Source organism: Rhineura floridana, chromosome 9 (assembly GCF_030035675.1).
Source record: "Rhineura floridana isolate rRhiFlo1 chromosome 9, rRhiFlo1.hap2, whole genome shotgun sequence".
In the NCBI taxonomy this organism is placed as follows: Eukaryota; Metazoa; Chordata; class Lepidosauria; order Squamata; family Rhineuridae; genus Rhineura; species Rhineura floridana.
Genome location: NC_084488.1, coordinates 125,249,271 through 125,268,129, shown reverse-complemented (window position 1 = coordinate 125,268,129; position 18,859 = coordinate 125,249,271). Strand labels below are relative to the sequence as shown.

Below are 18,859 nucleotides of genomic sequence, written 5' to 3'. Positions count from 1 at the left end.
GGTGGTGACCTCAAAGCAGGCATTTTCTGCTATGGACCCTGTATTGCGGAATGCCCTTTCCTCGGCCACCCGTGAAGCAGGAACCATCCGTTGCTTCAGATGTCTTGAAAAGAGATCTTTTTGCCTAGGCTTTCCCTAAACCGTAAGATCGAATCCTCTTTTTTAATTCATTTGAATCCCCTGAATTCCTGCCTTTGTTTCTTGTTCTATCCTGTTCTGCTACTGTTTTACAGGCTACGTTTTGTATTTTTGTTTTAAGAACATTGTTTATTGTTTCCATGTTGTACACTGCTTGGAGATTTTCAAATGTTAAGCAGTTTATAAATGCTTTGAATGAATGAAACTTTTTGTACAGATTCTCAGACTTTGAATATGCATTCTGAAAATCTACCCCTCTGACTACTCCCCCTCCTATGGGGGGGTCGGGTCGAGGGGGGACTGGTAGAAGGGGGAATCAGAGTGGGGAGGAAAGCAGCAATGGAAGAAAAAGGGGGCAGTGATGTTCAGCCTGTCAAGAGTGAAAAAATTATGGACATCCCTTACAGATTAGCCCAATAAAAGAACGGGAAAACGAAACACCTCTAGGGCCACCAGTCAACCTGCTATGAAAGGAAATTCCCTTTGGGATCCCCTTTGTGGGGTGATTCCCCAGTGTAGGAAACCATAAAACCATCCGCCAAAGCTCCCCCAAGGCCATTTGACTGGGATGTTGAAGCTATGGCAGTCTGCCCTGCCTCCAGCCATATCGCTCCGGAAGGCTCCTTTGCTCAAAGGCTTTGCATGCAGGGAATCAGAGGCTCAGTCCCAGCATCTCCAATGGCAAGGCTGGAGAAATACCAGGGCCTCTGCCCGAGACCCTGGAGAGCTGCTGCCGGTCAGAGCAGACAGCCCTGGCAAAACCAGGGGTGGGAACCCTCCAGCCCAGGGGCCAAACGCAGCCCTCGAGGCCTCTCTAATCTGGCCTCCAGGACTCTCCCAAGTCCACACCCCTCTTCCCAGGCTACCCTCCTCAGTAGCTCTGCTCTGCACGCTTCTGAAGTGCTTCTGCCTGGTTGGGACGTCTCCTTGAAGTGGGATGAGGCATCTTGCTTGTCTGGGTGGAGAGCGGGGCGTGTGCAGAAACCTCTCATTTTTGCATGGCCGGAATGTACCCTACTGCATAAAAGTGCACATCCGTTGCCTCTGATCCCACCGGCCACTGACATGTGGCCCTCAGTAGGTGGCCCATGAAGGAATGTGGCCCTTGGGCTGAAAAGGTTTCCCCACCCTGGGCTCAAGGGGTTCATGATTATGGCTCGATATAAAATGGTTGCATCTCTCCGAAGGATGCCCTGAGCCACCAAGTGAGATCCAACTGCGCTGGTCTTCCGGCTTGTGCAAAGTGCTGCGTGTTCTGCCTCTCTTGCAGCCATTTGGCCATGCAACATTGAGCTGCCCCAGCTCAGTCCTCTGTTCTTCACAAGACTCTGATGTGGTTTTGCTATGCCCCCTTCAAAGCCTTCAGAAGCCAGCTCTGCGTCTGTAGGTGTGTATGGACATTGCAGAAATAGTTCTCCCCCACACACAATAACCCATCCCTCTCTCTTTGCGTCCCTCCACCCCACCCCTGAACAGCACCAGCATGGAACTGATGAAACCAGCCATGAAGCTCGTAAAAGGGCCTCCGTGCTCTTGGCTTGCACAGATTCACTTTATGCCCTGCCAGGTTCAGCTCCAGCACAGCTACTTTCCAGACCCCCTTCCCCCACCCACCCCCAAAGCCACAGCAGCCAAAGCTTTGTTTGGGGTTGGAAGAGGTTTCTGCGAAGGTGAAATTGGGGGAGTGGGCTGGGAAAGAGCTGAGTCCAGCTCTACACCTTGAGGGCAACCACATCAAAACTGAGCACACACTCAGCTGGAACCCTTTGGGGGTAGGAAGGCGTTGCAAAGCAAGACAGGCCACGGTGGCCTTTCCAGTATACCAGGGTCATCTGCTCTGACTGGCAGCAGCAGCTTGCCAGAGTCCAAGTCAGAAGTGGTTCTCATCACCTGCCCCCTTAGTCTTCCCACTGGAGATGGCGGGGGTTGAACTGCCTGCATGCAAAACATGCGCTCTGCACTACTGCCTTTGGGGGCTCTCCTCACCCAAATGCAATCTGAGCAACATGCAATGGGAGACACCAGATAAACGGGAGCACAATTCCACCGGCAGGAAACCACAAAAGCACATTCGGTGCCGCTGGGAAGAGCCTCCTGGCAGGGGCAGCCGGTGGTCTGTCTTCCCTCTTTTGAACTTGGCAGGCCCCTGAGGCAAGGAAAAGGGAACCCTGCCTGGATGACCACATCCACCTCTTTGGCATTATAATAATAATAATAAAATTTTATTTCTAGGCCGCCTATCTGCCCGAATTAACGGCCACTCTAGGCGGCGTACATAGACTAAAATATAACATAGAGTAAAATATAACATATAATACTAAACAAAACCCCAGTAGTCTATAGACATCCCGAGCAGCAGGTTCACGCACACATACACACACACGGTCTCTGGCCCCTTCAGCAGTTGCTGCTTTTGCAGCTGGAGAGAGACAGGGCCCCACCCCTCCAGGCCAGGTGGAAATCACCCAGAAATGCAGGGAGCAGGTCTTGCAGAAACTCACACAGGTAGATGGTCTCTGGCCCCTTCAGCAGTTGCTGCTTTTGTAGCTGGAGAGAGACAGGGCCCCGCCCTTCCAGGCCAGGTGGAAATCAGCCAGAAATGCAGGGAGCAGGTCTTGCAGAAACTCACACAGGTAGATGGTCTCTGGCCCCTTCAGCAGTTGCTGCTTTTGTAGCTGGAAAGAGACAGGACCCTGCCCTTCCAGGCCGGGTGGAAATCAGCCAGAAATGCAGGGAGCAGGTCTTGCAGAAACTCACACAGGTAGATGGTCTCTGGCCCCTTCAGCAGTTGCTGCTTTTGTAGCTGGAGAGAGACAGGGCCCCACCCTTCCAGGCCAGGTGGAAATCAGCCAGAAATGCAGGGAGCAGGTCTTGCAGAAACTCACACAGGCATTCCATCGGGCAGTTCTCCCACGCACCCTCCTCGCTGGAGGGCCGCAATATTTTTGGTGGTTTGCATGTGTTAATGACAGGCCACCATCCCAGGAGCCAGTGGAGGCTGCAGCTTTAGGAGGAATGGGGCACTGCCCACCGACTCCAGTCTGTCCTCAGCCAGCCCCCCACATCCCTGTCTTCTTCTTTGCAATCAACCCAGGGGGTGGCCCTACCTGCCAGATCCCTCCTCCTCAGTCTCAGGGGGGACTAGCAGGGAGGAGGGGGGGCAAAACTAGACTGAGTTGGCTCCGCCTTTCACCGGCGCTGGCTCCACCTCCTGTTGACCACCCAGCTTTTTGCTCTAATGGCTCCAGTAGCAGACCATGTGGCAGGCCACAGCCATGGGTAGTTGCTGCTTTTGTAGCTGGAGAGAGACAGGGCCCCGCCTTTCCGGGCCAGGTGGAAATCAGCCAGAAATGCAGGGAGCAGGTCTTGCAGAAACTCACACAGGTAGATGGTCTCTGGCCCCTTCAGCAGTTGCTGCTTTTGCAGCTGGAGAGAGACAGGGCCCCACCCTTCCAGGCCAGGTGGAAATCAGCCAGAAATGCAGGGAGCAGGTCTTGCAGAAACTCACACAGGTAGATGGTCTCTGGCCCCTTCAGCAGTTGCTGCTTTTGCAGCTGGAGAGAGACGGGGCCCCACCCTTCCAGGCCAGGTGGAAATCAGCCAGAAATGCAGGGAGCAGGTCTTGCAGAAACTCACACAGGTAGATGGTCTCTGGCCCCTTCAGCAGTTGCTGCTTTTGTAGCTGGAGAGAGACAGGGCCCCGCCCTTCCGGGCCAGGTGGAAATCAGCCAGAAATGCAGGGAGCAGGTCTTGCAGAAACTCACACAGGTAGATGGTCTCTGGCCCCTTCAGCAGTTGCTGCTTTTGTAGCTGGAGAGAGACAGGGCCCCGTCCTTCCGGGCCAGGTGGAAATCAGCCAGAAATGCAGGGAGCAGGTCTTGCAGAAACTCACACAGGTAGATGGTCTCTGGCCCCTTCAGCAGTTGCTGCTTTTGCAGCTGGAGAGAGACAGGGCCCCACCCTTCCAGGCCTGGTGGAAATCAGCCAGAAATGCAGGGAGCAGGTCTTGCAGAAACTCACACAGGTAGATGGTCTCTGGCCCCTTCAGCAGTTGCTTCTTTTGCAGCTGGAGAGAGACAGGGCCCCACCCCTCCAGGCCAGGTGGAAATTAGCCAGAAATGCAGGGAGCAGGTCTTGCAGAAACTCACACAGGTAGATGGTCTCTGGCCCCTTCAGCAGTTGCTGCTTTTGTAGCTGGAGAGAGACAGGGCCCCACCCCTCCAGGCCAGGTGGAAATCACCCAGAAATGCAGGGAGCAGGTCTTACAGAAACTCACACAGATAGATGGTCTCTGGCCCCTTCAGCAGTTACTGCTTTTGTAGCTGGAGAGAGACAGGGCCCCACCCTTCCAGGCCAGGTGGAAATCAGCCAGAAATGCAGGGAGCAGGTCTTGCAGAAACTCACACAGGTAGATGGTCTCTGGCCCCTTCAGCAATTGCTGCTTTTGTAGCTGGAGAGAGACAGGGCCCCACCCTTCCAGGCCAGGTGGAAATCAGCCAGAAATGCAGGGAGCAGGTCTTGCAGAAACTCACACAGGTAGATGGTCTCTGGCCCCTTCAGCAGCTGCTGCTTTTGTAGCTGGAGAGAGACAGGGCCCCACCCTTCCAGGCCAGGTGGAAATCAGCCAGAAATGCAGGGAGCAGGTCTTGCAGAAACTCACACAGGCATTCCATCGGGCAGTTCTCCCACGCACCCTCCTCGCTGGAGGGCCGCAATATTTTTGGTGGTTTGCATGTGTTAATGACAGGCCACCATCCCAGGAGCCAGTGGAGGCTGCAGCTTTAGGAGGAATGGGGCACTGCCCACCGACTCCAGTCTGTCCTCAGCCAGCCCCCCACATCCCTGTCTTCTTCTTTGCAATCAACCCAGGGGGTGGCCCTACCTGCCAGATCCCTCCTCCTCAGTCTCAGGGGGGACTTGCAGGGAGGAGGGGGGGCAAAACTAGACTGAGTTGGCTCCGCCTTTCACCGGCGCTGGCTCCACCTCCTGTTGACCACCCAGCTTTTTGCCCTAATGGCTCCAGTAGCAGACCATGTGGCAGGCCACAGCCATGGGGCCTCCTTCCCAAGAGTGACTTAATTGCTTCTTACCTGGGCAGGGCTGGGGCATGGCATAGTCTGGGCCACACGGTTGCCTCCGTGGGACCAGGGCCAGCAGTCCAGCACTCCTGTCCATGCTACCACATGAGCCTGACCTTGCTGCTGCCCCAGCCCAGCCCACCCCCAGGTGAGCAGCAGCAGCACCAGTGTTGTGAGGGCAACTCCACCCCACAGCAGGGAATTCTATTGGGGCACACTAGACTGAGTCTTCCTACCACTGTCAAAATGCAATGCCTGTCAACAGCATCAGACTATACATTCAGCTGGCAGTCTTCAAAGCCTGTTACACACAACAACCCTGAGCAGAATGAACACAAGGGATGGAAGAGAGGATGGCATCAGCTGGGCACAGACAGAACTCCCTGCATTCATAGAATCATAGAATAGTAGAGTTGGAAGGGGCCTATAAGGCCATCAAGTCAAACCCCCTGCTCAATGCAGGAATCCAAATCAAAGCATTCCTGACAGATGGCTGTCCAGCTGCCTCTTGAAGGCCTCCAGGGTCAGAGAGCCCACTACCTCCCTAGGTCATTGGTTCCATTGTCGTATGGCTGTAACAGTTAGGAAGTGTTTCCTGATGTTCAGTCAAAATCTGGCTTCCTGCAACTTGAGCCCATTATTCCGTGTCCTGCACTCTGGGACGATCGAGAAGAGATCCCGGCCCTCCTCTGTGTGACAACCTTTCCTGTACTTGAAGACTGCTATCATATCTCCCCTCAGTCTTCTCTTCTCCAGGCTAAACATGCCCAGTGCTTTCAGTCTCTCCTCATTGGAATATTGGAACAAAGACCAGGGGGGAGGGGGGGAGAAGGCAAAGAGGAGAGCCAGGTCTGGACCAGCTGATGTGATCGCACCTCTTCCTTCAAGCAGTCACTGTTCTGTGTTGTTTGGTTGTGGGAAAAGAACTCCAGGTTTGACTCATCGAGTGAGGTAACGTGATTATGTGAACTGGACTTGTGGTTCTTTGAAATGGGCAACCTTGCTGGTGAATATTAGCCAAAATCACAACAATCAGGATTCTGAATGGGATGCAGCAGAGGCAAAGCACAACCAAGGTTTGGAAAAACTGCAATCCCTGTTCCTGCTAGCTCCATTTCCTGTGCTGCGCTGGGCCAGGCAGGAGCCAAAAAGCTGCTGTGTTTGAACAATCCGCCTTCTCCGTCTTAGCAGAGTGGCCACAAGACTGACCTACCAATGAGGCAGCCCCTGTCTGAATCTGGCCCCTGCCATGGCTTTAGCAAGCCTCTCTCCCTCCGCTTCTGCTTCCCATGATGCAATACGGAGATGATAACACAGCAGGGGGTGGGGAATCTTTTTCAGCCGGGGGCACACAACCTTCCGAGGGCCACACGCCAATTGTGGGCAAGGGCCAGAGGTCAAAGTGGGCCCAGCAATTAACGTGACCCTTACAGTAGACGACTGTCCCCTGTTGGAGGCAGTATGCCTCTCTATACCAGTGCTGGGAATCACAAGTGGGGAGAGTGCTGCTGTTGCACTCACGTCCTGCTTACTGGATTCCCATTGGGGTCATCTGTGAGAACTAGATGGGCCCACTTTGGCCTGATCCAGAAGGCTCTTCTTGTGTTCTGATCCACAGAGACTTTCTCCATTCAAGCCAAGCAAGAGGAATGATCACAGCTGAAGCACATGTTCCAGCCAGGCGAAAGCACCCAAACAGGAGCAGCGAGGAGGTATGGCCTGTGGAAGAGTCTTGAGGGCAGGATAGAGAAGCCTGGAGGGCCACATTCAGTCCCCAGTTCAAAGAGTCTTCATCGCTGCCTTACAGGATTGTTGCACAGATTACAGGGTAGTAAACGTGAAGGGCTTTGAACGCTTAGCACAAATGCTAACTATTATTATAATTTGTCATACAAGTTCATGAATAATGACCCCTTTGTGCCTGGCAATACCTATTGCTTTTTGATTTCATGAGCTAAATCAGTGGCCCCAGAAAACTCCTTGTGTCCATCTGAGGCTGTTGGGTCAGAGGGTGACAACAGCAGTAAAAGCCCAGAATGAAGGCAAAGGCTTCATTTCTCTGGGAATGAGGATTTCAGCTGCACTCTGCCAGCTGTTCCTCAAAGAACATGGGCAATGCTTGTATCGTGATAGATCCGTCTGTTTGATAATGTCTCTCTCTGCTGGCCAGAAACTACAAATACACAACTCTGCTACCCAAACAACCCTAACACATGGCTAAGAGGAATCTGCATGGCCAAAATTATGCCAAGGAGACAAGGAGGTAGCATAAAACGTGTTTTTTGCCACCTGGAACAGAAATAATAACAAGAGTAAATTGCTTCCTGGCAAAAGCAACTCAAAGTCACTTACCATAACAACATAAAACCAATTGTAACGAACAAATCAACAGACCTTAAAAAAATCTGTACAAACAAAAGACATGTCTTGCCATACCTGCCACACTCAAAGAGGTTGTCAGAATCCTGTGAGTAACGGGGGACAAGTGGAGCCAGTGGATCGGGTCTCCCTCTCTTATCATGCTAGAATCCAATGTGAACATTCAATGATGCTGAATGTTGGGCGATTCAAGACCTCAAAAGAAACCATTTCTGTACACAGCACACAGGTAACTATGGAATTTGCTCCCACAAGAACTAACGATGGCCATCCATTCGGATGGCTTTGAAAGAGGATTAGACAAATTCATGGAGGACAAGGCTATCAGTGGCTACCAACCCTAACAGCTACGCTCTGCCTCTCTGGTCAGAGGCAGTATGCTTATGAATACCATTTGCTGGAATCCGCAAGAGGGGAGAGTGCTCTTTGCACTCAGGTTCTGCTTGCGGGCATCCCATAATAGGCAACTGGTTGGCCACTCTGAGAACAGGATGCTGGACTAGATGCGCCATTGACCTGACCCAGTGCATATGTTAAGAGCGTATGTTTGTCCACACTGGTCTGAGTGTGCACAAACTATGCAGGGTTTGGAGAAATTGGACAGAGAGAAGTTATTTGCCGCCCTGGGCTCCTACTGGGAGGAAGGGTGGGATATAAATCTAATAAATAAATAATTATTTATCACGACCCTAGAACCCGGGGCCATCCAATGAAGATGCATGTTGGAAGATTCAGAACAGAGAAAAGAAACTACTTCTTTACGCAGCACCTACGAAGCTACGGAATTCGCTCCCGCAACAGACAATGATGGCCGCCAGCCTGGATGGCTTTTTAAAAAGATTTGACAAATTCATGTTGGGTACGGCTATCAAGGCTTTCCTCTTCTCCCAGGCATTTTAGCATGTGTTTTTAAACTGTTTTTATTTATTTTTTTAAATTGTGTTTTAAAATTGTTTTTTGTGTTTTAAAATTTGTATATTTGTTTTTATTGTTTTTAATTGCTGTAAACCGCCCAGAGAGCTTTGGCTATGGGGCGGTATAGAAATGTAATAAATAAATGAATATCCAAGGCTACTTAGTCATGACAGTGGTGTGCTGCTTCCAGGACCAGTGGAAGCATTCCACTGAGTAGAGTCGCTGGGCATCGACACCAGGAGAGGGCTATTGCCCTCATGCCCAGCGTGGGAGCTCCCCATAGGGGCATCTGGATGGCTACTTTGGGAAAGAGGCTGCTGGGCTAGATTGGGCTTTGGTCTGATCCTGCACCGGGGCTCTTCTGATGTTCTTATCCCAGATGAAAAGCAGCCCCTCCCATAGTGGTGACAGTAGGTTGGGTTGCTTTCAGCTCCAGCCTGCAGAAGGGAAGTGCCCAGAGCTGTTCAAGTTGGAACGGGGAGCCCAGGTCATGGTGCAGAGTTGCCTCACTGGGCGAGCGGGGATGGGGAAGAATATTCGCTAAATTGGATTTATGACTGGATTTTGACATAATCTGACAATCCAACATAATCCGGTTGTTTTCGGACCCCTGCATTGACTCCTTGTGGCAAATCATGGCTGTCATCGGCACTTCTCTTTTTTAAAAAAAAAAACCCACTCTGAATTTTACGTTATTCTTTTCATAATCAGCTTTCCTTAAAGCTGCTGCAAATCAGTGGAACAAGCGCCTACAGCATAAGCATTTTCGCTAGCAATTATGTTATTTTTTCGCTGGAAAAACCCCCTGCAAATCAGCAATTGTGAAAATAATCGGCGGATCGGTACTGAAAGCCAGACTGTCAGAATTCAAATGGATGGGAACCAGCTACTGAACCCCATCCCTATTGGTGAGCTCCCAGGATTGCACAGGTTGGAGCATCTCCTAGGCCAGAGGTGGCAAACCTTTGGCATTCCAGATGTTGCTGAACTACAATTCCCATCATCCCCAGCAAGCATGGCCCATGGGCAGGGATGACGGGAGTTGTGGTTCAGCAACATCTGGAGTGCCAAAGGTTCACCACCCCTGTCCTAGGCACTGGAGTTAATCCACCCACCCAGGCTGGCCATTGGCTCTCCCCAACAGGAGGGGCTATGAAAGGGCTTCTTGTTCAGTAGTAAGACCCTGCCTGGGCGATGATCACCTTTCCCACCTCTTAGCTTGTCTATTGTTTCTGACTTCCGTGCCCTGGTGCCCTTTCTGCTCTGACCCTTGGCTCAGCTCCTGGCTCCCATGTGATGCCTGCCCAGGGCTCACTTCTGCTCTTGACTGAAACCCCTGGATTGTGCTGGTAGATCTGCAAGAAATGTAGTAGGTGCGGCCCAGTTTTTTTCTACCTGGTCCAGGTTAACAGCAGGTGCTGAGGCAGAACATAACTAAAGAACCATGGGGATGGGGAGGGGTGGAGCCTTTTCACTTCGCATAACACTCCCCCACAGTCCAAGGTCTAGAGAGCATGTTCCAGCAAGAGGGTCTCCTGCTCCAGCCCCACTGAAACGTCTCTGCAGGAGAGCGTCAGATTATGGAAATGTGTGAGACATAATACGGGAGAAGACTGGAAGGCCATTTACCAAAGTCCAAGAGGTTGTAGGCTTGATCTCCGAAGATGATCCGGTCGGGCTTGTAAACCGGAGGTTTCCAGTTGCGTTGCAAAGCAAAGAAGTGAAGCAGCTGAGAGGGGCGCAGCTGATCTCTCCACTGGTTAGGACCAGAGCTGGAGGTGAGAAAAAGACATCGTGATTAAAAAAAAAAGGCAAAGCAAAGCTCAATCCCACCCCATGCTGAAGGCTCAAGGCAGGTAACGTTTAACCTGAATTGCCTTAAATTTATTTTAAAACTGCCATGCTCTTGCACACCTTCCCTTCGTTTTGATGGGGCTCGTGGGGAACTTCCCACAGCAAGCCCTCTACTTTGCCCTGTGCTATGTAAGCACTGACAGTCAGCTGACTGTTGGGTCTTGGGAGCTTTACACACAGAGCAATGCAAGTCCCTATGGTCAGCTGACTGTTAAGGCTTGCACAGCACCACGCACAGAACTATGGAAGCCCTGACAATCAGCTGATCATTGGGGACTTCCATGCCTCAGTGTGTTGGGCTATGCAAGCCCCGATAGCTGATTGTCAGCCCTTGCAAAATGCTGTAGACAAGATTTTGCAGGCATTGTCAGTCTGCCAGCCCTCTTTGGCTCAGCCACATCTTTACCAGCCCACCACCTGACATCATATATGATGCCAAATGTAGGGCAGGTGAGCGTGGCAGGTCTAATTAGCCCCACAGAGCAGCATTTAATGTAGCATCCATTAAGATGAAGTTGCTGAGCGGTATACCTGTTCTGCTGTCAAAATGTTTTGTACCAGAAGAATGTTATTGTGCAAGAGAATGCATAAACAGGTTTACCAGTAACTTTCATAGAATCATAGAATAGTAGAGTTGGAAGGGGCCTATAAGGCCATCAAGTCCAACCCCCTGCTCAATTCAGGAATCCAAATCAAAGCATCTCCGACAGATGGCTGTCCAGCTGCCTCTTGAAGGCCTCCAGTGTTGGAGAGCCCACTACCTCTCTAGGGAATGGGTTCCATTGTCGTATGGCTCTAACAGTTAGGAGGTTTTTTCTGATGTTACTTTCTTGCACAACAGATTTTAAAATGAAATAAAATTAGCTTCTGCAAGCACAACTGTCGTGTTGAATTCCTCTCTTGCATAACATTAAAAATCTGTGCTAGCTGAGAGAAAATGTTGGATGCAGCCAACAGGCTGGAGGTCCCATCCCCCCCGGCACTGTGGCACTGGGATGTGGCTGCTGAAGAACAAAAAATGAGGTGGGTGGGAATCGTGTTGTTAGCCTGCAGTGTAGGGTTGCCAGGTTCCTGGCCTGAGACTGATCCTGTATCTTTAGGAGAAGAGAAAGTCAGCCAAGTGCAGGTGTTCTTGCAACGCTGTAATGGGAAAAACCACAAAGTGGAATCCTCCCTTCCCCCTGCACAACTTTTAAAGGTACAGAAGACCTCTTGGAGGCTGGGCCTGGCAACCCCGAGGTCTTCTGTATCTTTAAAAGTTGTGCAGGAGGGAGAGAGAATTCCACCTTGTGGTTTTTCCCATTACAGCGTCGCAAGAACACCGGCACTTGGCTGACTTTCTCTTCTCCTAAAGATACAGGATCAGTCTCAGGCCCTGAACCTGGCAACCCTATTGCAGAGGCATCTGGTTGGCCACTGTAGAAAACAGGATGCTGATGGGCCTTTAGCATGACTTAGCTGCAAGGCTCTTCCTTTTTCATCCTGCTCCAACTATCTCTGGCTCTCCAAGTCCTTAAGCAGAGAGAGGACCTTCCTAGCCAGCTGCCTGAAATCCCCTTTAGCTGGAGATGCCCCCCTCCCCCAAAGAGAGGCAAGGCACCTTTATAATGCCCTGAGTAAGATGTCTCATGCCTCAAAACACCCACATGCAGTAAGTCTGGGGCAGGCCACAGCGGGCCCCAAATCTGGAGAGGAACCGATTCTCTAGATCAATGGTGGTTTCCCCGATCTTCTCATCTTTGGACAAGAGGTCGTAGTCGTAGAGAGTGATCTTCAGATCCTTCTCCACGGGCAACGTACAAGTCAGCTCAAACATCCTACAGAGAAGAAAGAATGGTGGTTTTAGAAGCAAGCTGGCTTTTCTTCATTGACTGTTGGATCTGGATTTTTCACATTAAATTGTGAGTGATTCACTTTTATTCAACAGTAACCCTATGGCCACATTCATACCATACATTTATTCCATTGTTATTCCGCTTTAAACAGTTATGGCTGCACAAAGCTACAGTTGCTGGAGTGGTTTAATAGTCAATCCCTCTTCCCAGGGAACTCTGGGAATTGTCGCTCTGTGAGGGGAAAGAGAGGGGGTCTCCTAACAACTCTCAGCACCCTTCACAAGCTACACTTCCCAGGATTCTTTAGTGCAATAGAAGTGGGAAATTCATGGTGTGAATGTGACCTATAAGGATAATGAGATCATTTCTCCTTCAGAAGACAGCAAAAGCCCTTTTATGCACAAGAGGCATCGCTGACATCCCAGTTAGGCAGGGTAAGAAGTCTGTTCTGGATGCGTGCAAAGCACTGCAGCTTGCGAAAACTACAGTAACTTTGGAAGTCAGAAGAGGTCCTCTCGCAACCCCAGACACTGTCTCTGACTCACCTGACCTAATAATTTCCTTATCGAGAACATCTTTCTCTCCACCACCCCACCCCATCGATCTTTACATCTGTGTTTGGAAGTGAACTCTTACTTTCCAAAAACTGGCTCCAGCGTGCAGGGTATATAATGATCCTGGTCATTGATGGACTTCTTCCCCACAGAAATCTTCACATAAGGGTCACACTGAGGCGGAGAAGGAAAGACAAGTCAACCAAGTCATGGGAAAGATAAAGTGGCACCTGGGCATGTTTAGCCAATGGAGAGACGTAGACAGAGGCAAATTTTCTATGGCTAAAAATAAGATGCTAGGCATGGGATGCTGGCAGGGGCTAAAGGGAGTTGTAGTCGAAATCACCTGGAGGGCACCAGGTTCGGGATGGCCGCCTTAGGTAATTATGGACCACTAATGATATGAGTCATGCAATAATTTAAAAAAAAACATCCAACAGGCGTTGAGAACTTTACTAGAGTCAAGGGTTCCTGTGTTCCTGCCAGAACAAAACTAACAACTACTAAGATGTATAGTATGAGAACATTCCCAAATGCCAGCAAGAGATAGCTATACCTCAAGATGTCACCATGCGATGGGGAATTAAGGGTCCAGGGGCCAAATGCGGCCCTTCAAACCTCCCTGTCTGGCCCCTGGGACTCTCCGCAGCCCACACCCTTTCCCCCCAGGACGTGCCCCTTCATAGTGAGGGCCATCCTTGCACCATCCTTGAGTATTATTGCCTGGCTACAATATGTCCTTGAACTCCGATAATGCTTCATGCTTGACTGGATGGAGGACAGAGAGCAGGTGTCGCGTACGGAGACACTAGTCAGCTGTACAAAGGTAAAGTCCATTATTCCTTGTTCTCTCCACTTTTGCCTCTGGCTCTGCCTACCACTGTCATGCGGCCCTCAAAAGGTTGCCCAGAAGGCAATGTGGCAGGTGTTCTGGCAACACTGTAATGGGAAAAACCACAAGGTGGAATTCTCCCTTACCCTCTGCAACCAAGAGGTCTTCTGTATCTTTAAAAGTTGTGCAGGGGGAAGGGAGAATTCCACCTTGTGGTTTTTCCCATTACAGGGTTGCCAGAACACCTGCACTTGGCCGACTTTCTCTTCTCCTAAAGATACAGGATCAGTCTCAGGCCTTGAACCTGGCAATCCTACAGCAGACCCACAGCCAGGTTTTTATCCCCCCTGACCCAGCCAGGAGCTGATGCAAGAGGCTGCCAGATTGACTGCAGCCTCTCTCTGGAGCCAGAGTCAGGCAGGTGGTCCCGGTCCTTGCAGCACTTAACAGGCACTTCAGCTGTCTCAAGAGACAGCAACCCAGAGGAGCGAGCAGGCAAGCACCCAGATGCTCAGATACTCACTCGCAGGGCAGGTCTTCTCCAGTCCCCCAGTGCTGCAGCTGTTGAACTCGAACTCCCATCACCCCTAGCCAGCTTAGTCAATGGTCAGGGAGAGTGGGAGTTGTGCTTCAACAATGTCTAGGGTCCAAGTTTGAAGAACACTGGGCTAGGGACAATGTCTTGTTTGCTTGTTTTACTGCTAATAAAAACTGGTTCACAGTTTCCCCAGGAAAAGTGAGGAGGTGAGAGTTTTTCAAATATAAGTTACTGAAAGATCAGTTTTGAGTGGGCAGTTTAAAACCTAATTCCCATTCCATAAAAGCCTGCCCCACCTCCTCTCACACCCTTACCTTTCCATTAGAGTCTTTAGGCTGCAGATCAAAGGCTCGAATGATGTAAACCCTGATGAGGCATTCTTGGGGGCCTCTGGCTGGAAGCTGGTGGAACTGGCGAGGAGGGACTGGCACCGTGGGGTCATCGGGCAGTGGGTAAATCTTGAAGGCACCCTGCAAACAGAGTCAGGTGAGTCTCCCGTCAGCACCTGCCTCCTGCTGACCATCTCCCTTCATCCTACAGCCAAACTAGCCGGTTCAGACATTTCAGGGGCACCTACAGAGCATCAAATCTGCCAATGGGCTTACTAAGTGGAAGAATGTCTCCAGCGCAATGGCAGTGGCCCTGAGGAAGGTCGCTGCTGGCATGGAGTCCTTGTACGAGTCAGCCTGTCTCTGCTGTAACCAGCACCACCTCAGGACTTGGCCTGTTCTGCAGCCACATCACACAAATGCATCAACTATGGGTATGGCATTCCGCATCAGGGGAATTTCAGCTTTCATGTTGAAAATAATTTTCTGATTTTTAAGGCCACACCCTCTTGGACCACTCTAGGAAGCAGCACATGTTCAGTTTCGCTGTTCCTTATGTGCTTATTCTTAAAAGCTGGCAATGGCAGGGGGAGAAGTGACCGCATGCCAACGATGATGGCACATAGCATTCTTGACCAGCTGCTCCAGGATGGGGTCATCTTGGTTCAAGACAATGTATGCAGAGGTAGGACCCCTGCAGGCTGACTTTTGTGTTTGGTGCATTCTGCAACATTTCACTGATGCAACAATAGCCCTATTAGTGAAGGATTTATACTGCACTGTCAACACATCATTCCACTGTATTAGTTGTTCTGTGATGCCTCCCCAATGTTAATGCATTATTGCCATCCCAAGGCGCAGTCTTGTGCTACAGCACAATAAAAGTAGGACTAGAAAAATAAACTGGAACATTTGTTATATGAAAAGTTACTGATTTCAGTAGGAAGTTGTGGGACATCCACCCATAAGAAATGAAGCATTATGTCTGCCCTAAACCCTTTGCAGGCGCCAACAGCATCGGAAGCAGGATCCTGTATAATTGTCCTGCTGAGCACAAATCACAATGAATGCACAACAAAAGGGACTTCTGGAGGGGCCCGCAGTGCCAGCTTGGATATGCTCCCATCCCCCTCCTAACTGTAACATCTCGGCAGCACTAAAGGACCTGACTGTGGAAGGAGCCCACAGATGGAAAATGTCTCCAGGCAAGTCAGGCACCTTCTCCCCGATAATGCGTTGTGGCAGCCTGCTGGGAACTGCAGGCAACATTAGTTCCACATCTGTCTCAGTGGCAAACACATTGAGCCAACAGGGCACAAAGGGGGAGACCTCCCCACACCTCTAGAATGTGGGTACTGGAAGCACTGGTCACACACACCCATACACAGAGCACCACTGAAATTAGAGCCACCTCGTGCACCCTTAGAACAGAGGTGAGAAATCTTTGGCTCTTTCCAGATGTCAGACTACAACTCCCATCACCCCTGTCAATTGGCTACGTTTGCTGGGGCTGATGGGAATTGGAGTCCAACAACTCCTGGAGAGCCATAGGTTTCCCAACGCTGCCTGATATGTACCCGGGACCTATTTTCCATTTGCTCAAAACCTTCTTCTGTCTCCAAGAGCCTGGAGACATCCTTGCAAGTGTCTGACTCCTTTGTACTGCAGTATGGAAAAACGAGCAATGTTCTAAGGCAGGCCCAATATGGAATACACAACAACGCTCTCCAGGCACTCCACTAACCAAAGAGCAGGGAGAGGTTGGCAAACCTTGAATTCCCCAACCACAGTCGGGTCTTCGTTGGCATCCTCCGTCTTGCCACGGTACAGCTTAAAGGTATGGCAAAAGTCTGAGAGGCCCCCAAAGTCTTCTACATTCTCCAACTCCATTTCGTAGACCTAAGAGGAGGAAAACATGGAAAACAGCTGTGCTTCCTCTCTGTTCTCTCCACCGAAAAAAGGCTTCTGGCATGGCTTAAAAATGTCAGTGATAAGACAGTTCCTGCCTTCGGGCACAATGCAAAAGGTATTGTGAGGAAAGAGGTAAAAGCATGGGGCATCACCGTTAATTGCTTTCTCACCTCCTCCAGTGCACTCCTGGCCAGGCGTGCTCAACAACCCGCTGCTCTAGTTATCATTGGGAAGCCTGGGACAGCAAAGGGGAGGTCTCCACAAGGCACGGGCCACTCGGAGCCATCATAGGCCATGGGTGGTGGGGAGGGTGCGAAAATGAGAGGGAGATTTCTCCTGACTCTGGAACTCTGCCCCCCCCCCGAGGAGATCCAACAGCCTCCCACCCTGGCCACATTCAGACAGAATTTGAAGGCATTTTTATTTGTCCAAGCATTTGGGAGGGGAGTAAGTGAGTGGGTAGGTGGGTGGATGGATGGATGGATGGATGGATGGATGGATGGTGTCGGAAGGCAGAGCTGGGGTCCCAATCCCGGGGAGCTGGATCCCGGAGAGTTGGGAGAAGAGTATTCGGATGGATGGCAGAGGGAAGGGGAAGGAACTTCCCCCCTTTGGAGCGAAGACGAAACAGAGGAACTGCCAGTGATAAGGTCGCTTAGCAACGGGGAGCCTGAGCCCTCCCTGGACATTCTCACGCCTCCCCCTCTTTCAGGCTCAGAGCAAGAGGGGGAAGAGGGAGGGCTGCTCACAGCCGAAAAGCGGGGAGGCAGTTTACCATCAGCCCCTCCCCTATCCCCCTCCTGGAATCGGAAACTTCAGAAGAGGAGGGGGTGATGCTTCCCCCCTCACCGCGCACACGCAGACAGCTGAAAAGACAGGAGAGAAGGGGGGGAAGGCGGGCAGTACCTGAGGGGCAGTTAAGGAGGAGCGAAAGATTGCGCGCCCGTTTGGCCCCTTCTTAAAGAACAGGCAGGAAGAAGTCCCTTGCTCTGTCAACTTTCTCCCAATGCCGCAGGACCTGTATCCCTGTATTGCTTCATGAGAAAACGCAGCCTTTGTTTGGACATTACCCTAATAAAACACGAATTAACTACAACCGCTGGTCTGGTTCCTGAGTCACATCCTGGGCCTGACAGATGGATGGATGGGTGGATGTTTCCCCAGAAACCATCATTGCCATGCCATCATGCCATCCACGCAGGCTGACAATTGCATGACCTGGATGACACACAGGAGAGGCATTTATGTGTGCATAGGTTCAGAAACACCAAAAGACCAGTGTACTTCACAACTCCCCAAGCCTCTGCCAAGACAGAGATAAGACCGAGATTGTGGTAAGCGCTCTGCAGATCCACCCAGCTCCCTCCTGCCAAAGCCAATGGGCTGCTCACACCTTTGTTGCAAAGCGCAATGAATCTGAATCTGAACCAGCAGAATGTGGCTTCCAGCCCAAGGTCGTCCCTGAGGTCAGTTGTTGGGGTTGATCCCAAACCCAAAGGCTTGAACTGGGATGTGAAGCACAACAAGTGCTGCTCTGTTGACTAGACAAGGCCAGAAGCTCAAGTCCCTACCAGTAATTATTCCAGGCCTGGCCAATCCAGATGTTCACCTGTGCACCTGAAGGGAGCGTTGAGTGAACACTGTCCCCAGGTACCTCCCCAGGCAAGTGCCAGCCCTACCTCACAGCTTTCCCAGTTTGAGTCCCACTGGTGCTGCCGTTACATCTCCTAAGTAATGGCTGGACCCATTGCCCCCCCCCCAAGGAAAGGCTCCCTCCTCCGCCTCATTACCTTCAGCATGTCAAAGGCCTTCTCCAGGTAGGAACCGCATTTCTCTCGGTCGCCTGTGGAAGCGTAGAACTTGCTCCACCAATCTATGAATTCTTCCTCCTGGGAGAGGAGAAAAATCACTTCTATCAAGAACTAGGATGGGAATTGGCCAGGACTGGTGCACCTCTCGTTCTGTGCAGCGGGGTGGGCACAGGGTAACATTTTCACCAATGGTGCTCAAGGATGAAAAGTGTAAGTCGTTACGGCAACATAAAGCTCTCTCATTGTAAGAGCCAGATGGGAGACATCATGGTGGATTTTGAGCATACAGAACCATAGCCCAGTGGGAGGGCACATGCGTGTTTGCAGAAGGCCATGGTTCAGTCCCTAGCACCTCCAGTTAAAGAATCAAATGGCAGGCAGGTGAGGAGAGAGACCCTCTGCCAGTCACAGGAAGTGACAATGACCTAGATGGGCCCCTGGTCCGACTCAGTAGAAGGCACCTTCATACAATGCAGCCTTTCCCAGATGTTGTTGGACTACAAGTCCCATCAGCCCCAGGCAGCACAGCCAATAGTCAGAGATTATGGCAACTGTAGTCCAGGAACATCTGGGGACCCAAAGGCTGGGAAAGGCTGATTTGGAGAATTTTATAGATAAATTTCTCATTTTATAACAGTAACAATTCTCAAATCGATTGATGCCAAGATGAAGGAGCAATTGGTAA

The 18,859-nt window shown here is 50.9% G+C and overlaps 1 protein-coding gene across 8 annotated transcripts in view; it reads right to left on the bottom strand.

Annotated features, from left to right (window-relative positions):
- Window positions 1–18,859, bottom strand: part of DYSF (dysferlin) — a 218,817-nt gene that overhangs the window by 31,563 nt on the left and 168,395 nt on the right. For all 8 annotated transcript variants that reach the window (XM_061583673.1, XM_061583677.1, XM_061583675.1 and 5 more), the window contains 6 exons: window positions 18,154–18,252; window positions 16,223–16,351; window positions 14,438–14,593; window positions 12,836–12,927; window positions 12,011–12,181; window positions 10,140–10,282 (listed from right to left, as the gene is read on the bottom strand). In XM_061583673.1, the coding sequence (XP_061439657.1) occupies window positions 10,140–10,282; window positions 12,011–12,181; window positions 12,836–12,927; window positions 14,438–14,593; window positions 16,223–16,351; window positions 18,154–18,252 (790 nt within the window). The remainder of the gene's footprint in view (window positions 1–10,139; window positions 10,283–12,010; window positions 12,182–12,835; window positions 12,928–14,437; window positions 14,594–16,222; window positions 16,352–18,153; window positions 18,253–18,859) is intronic.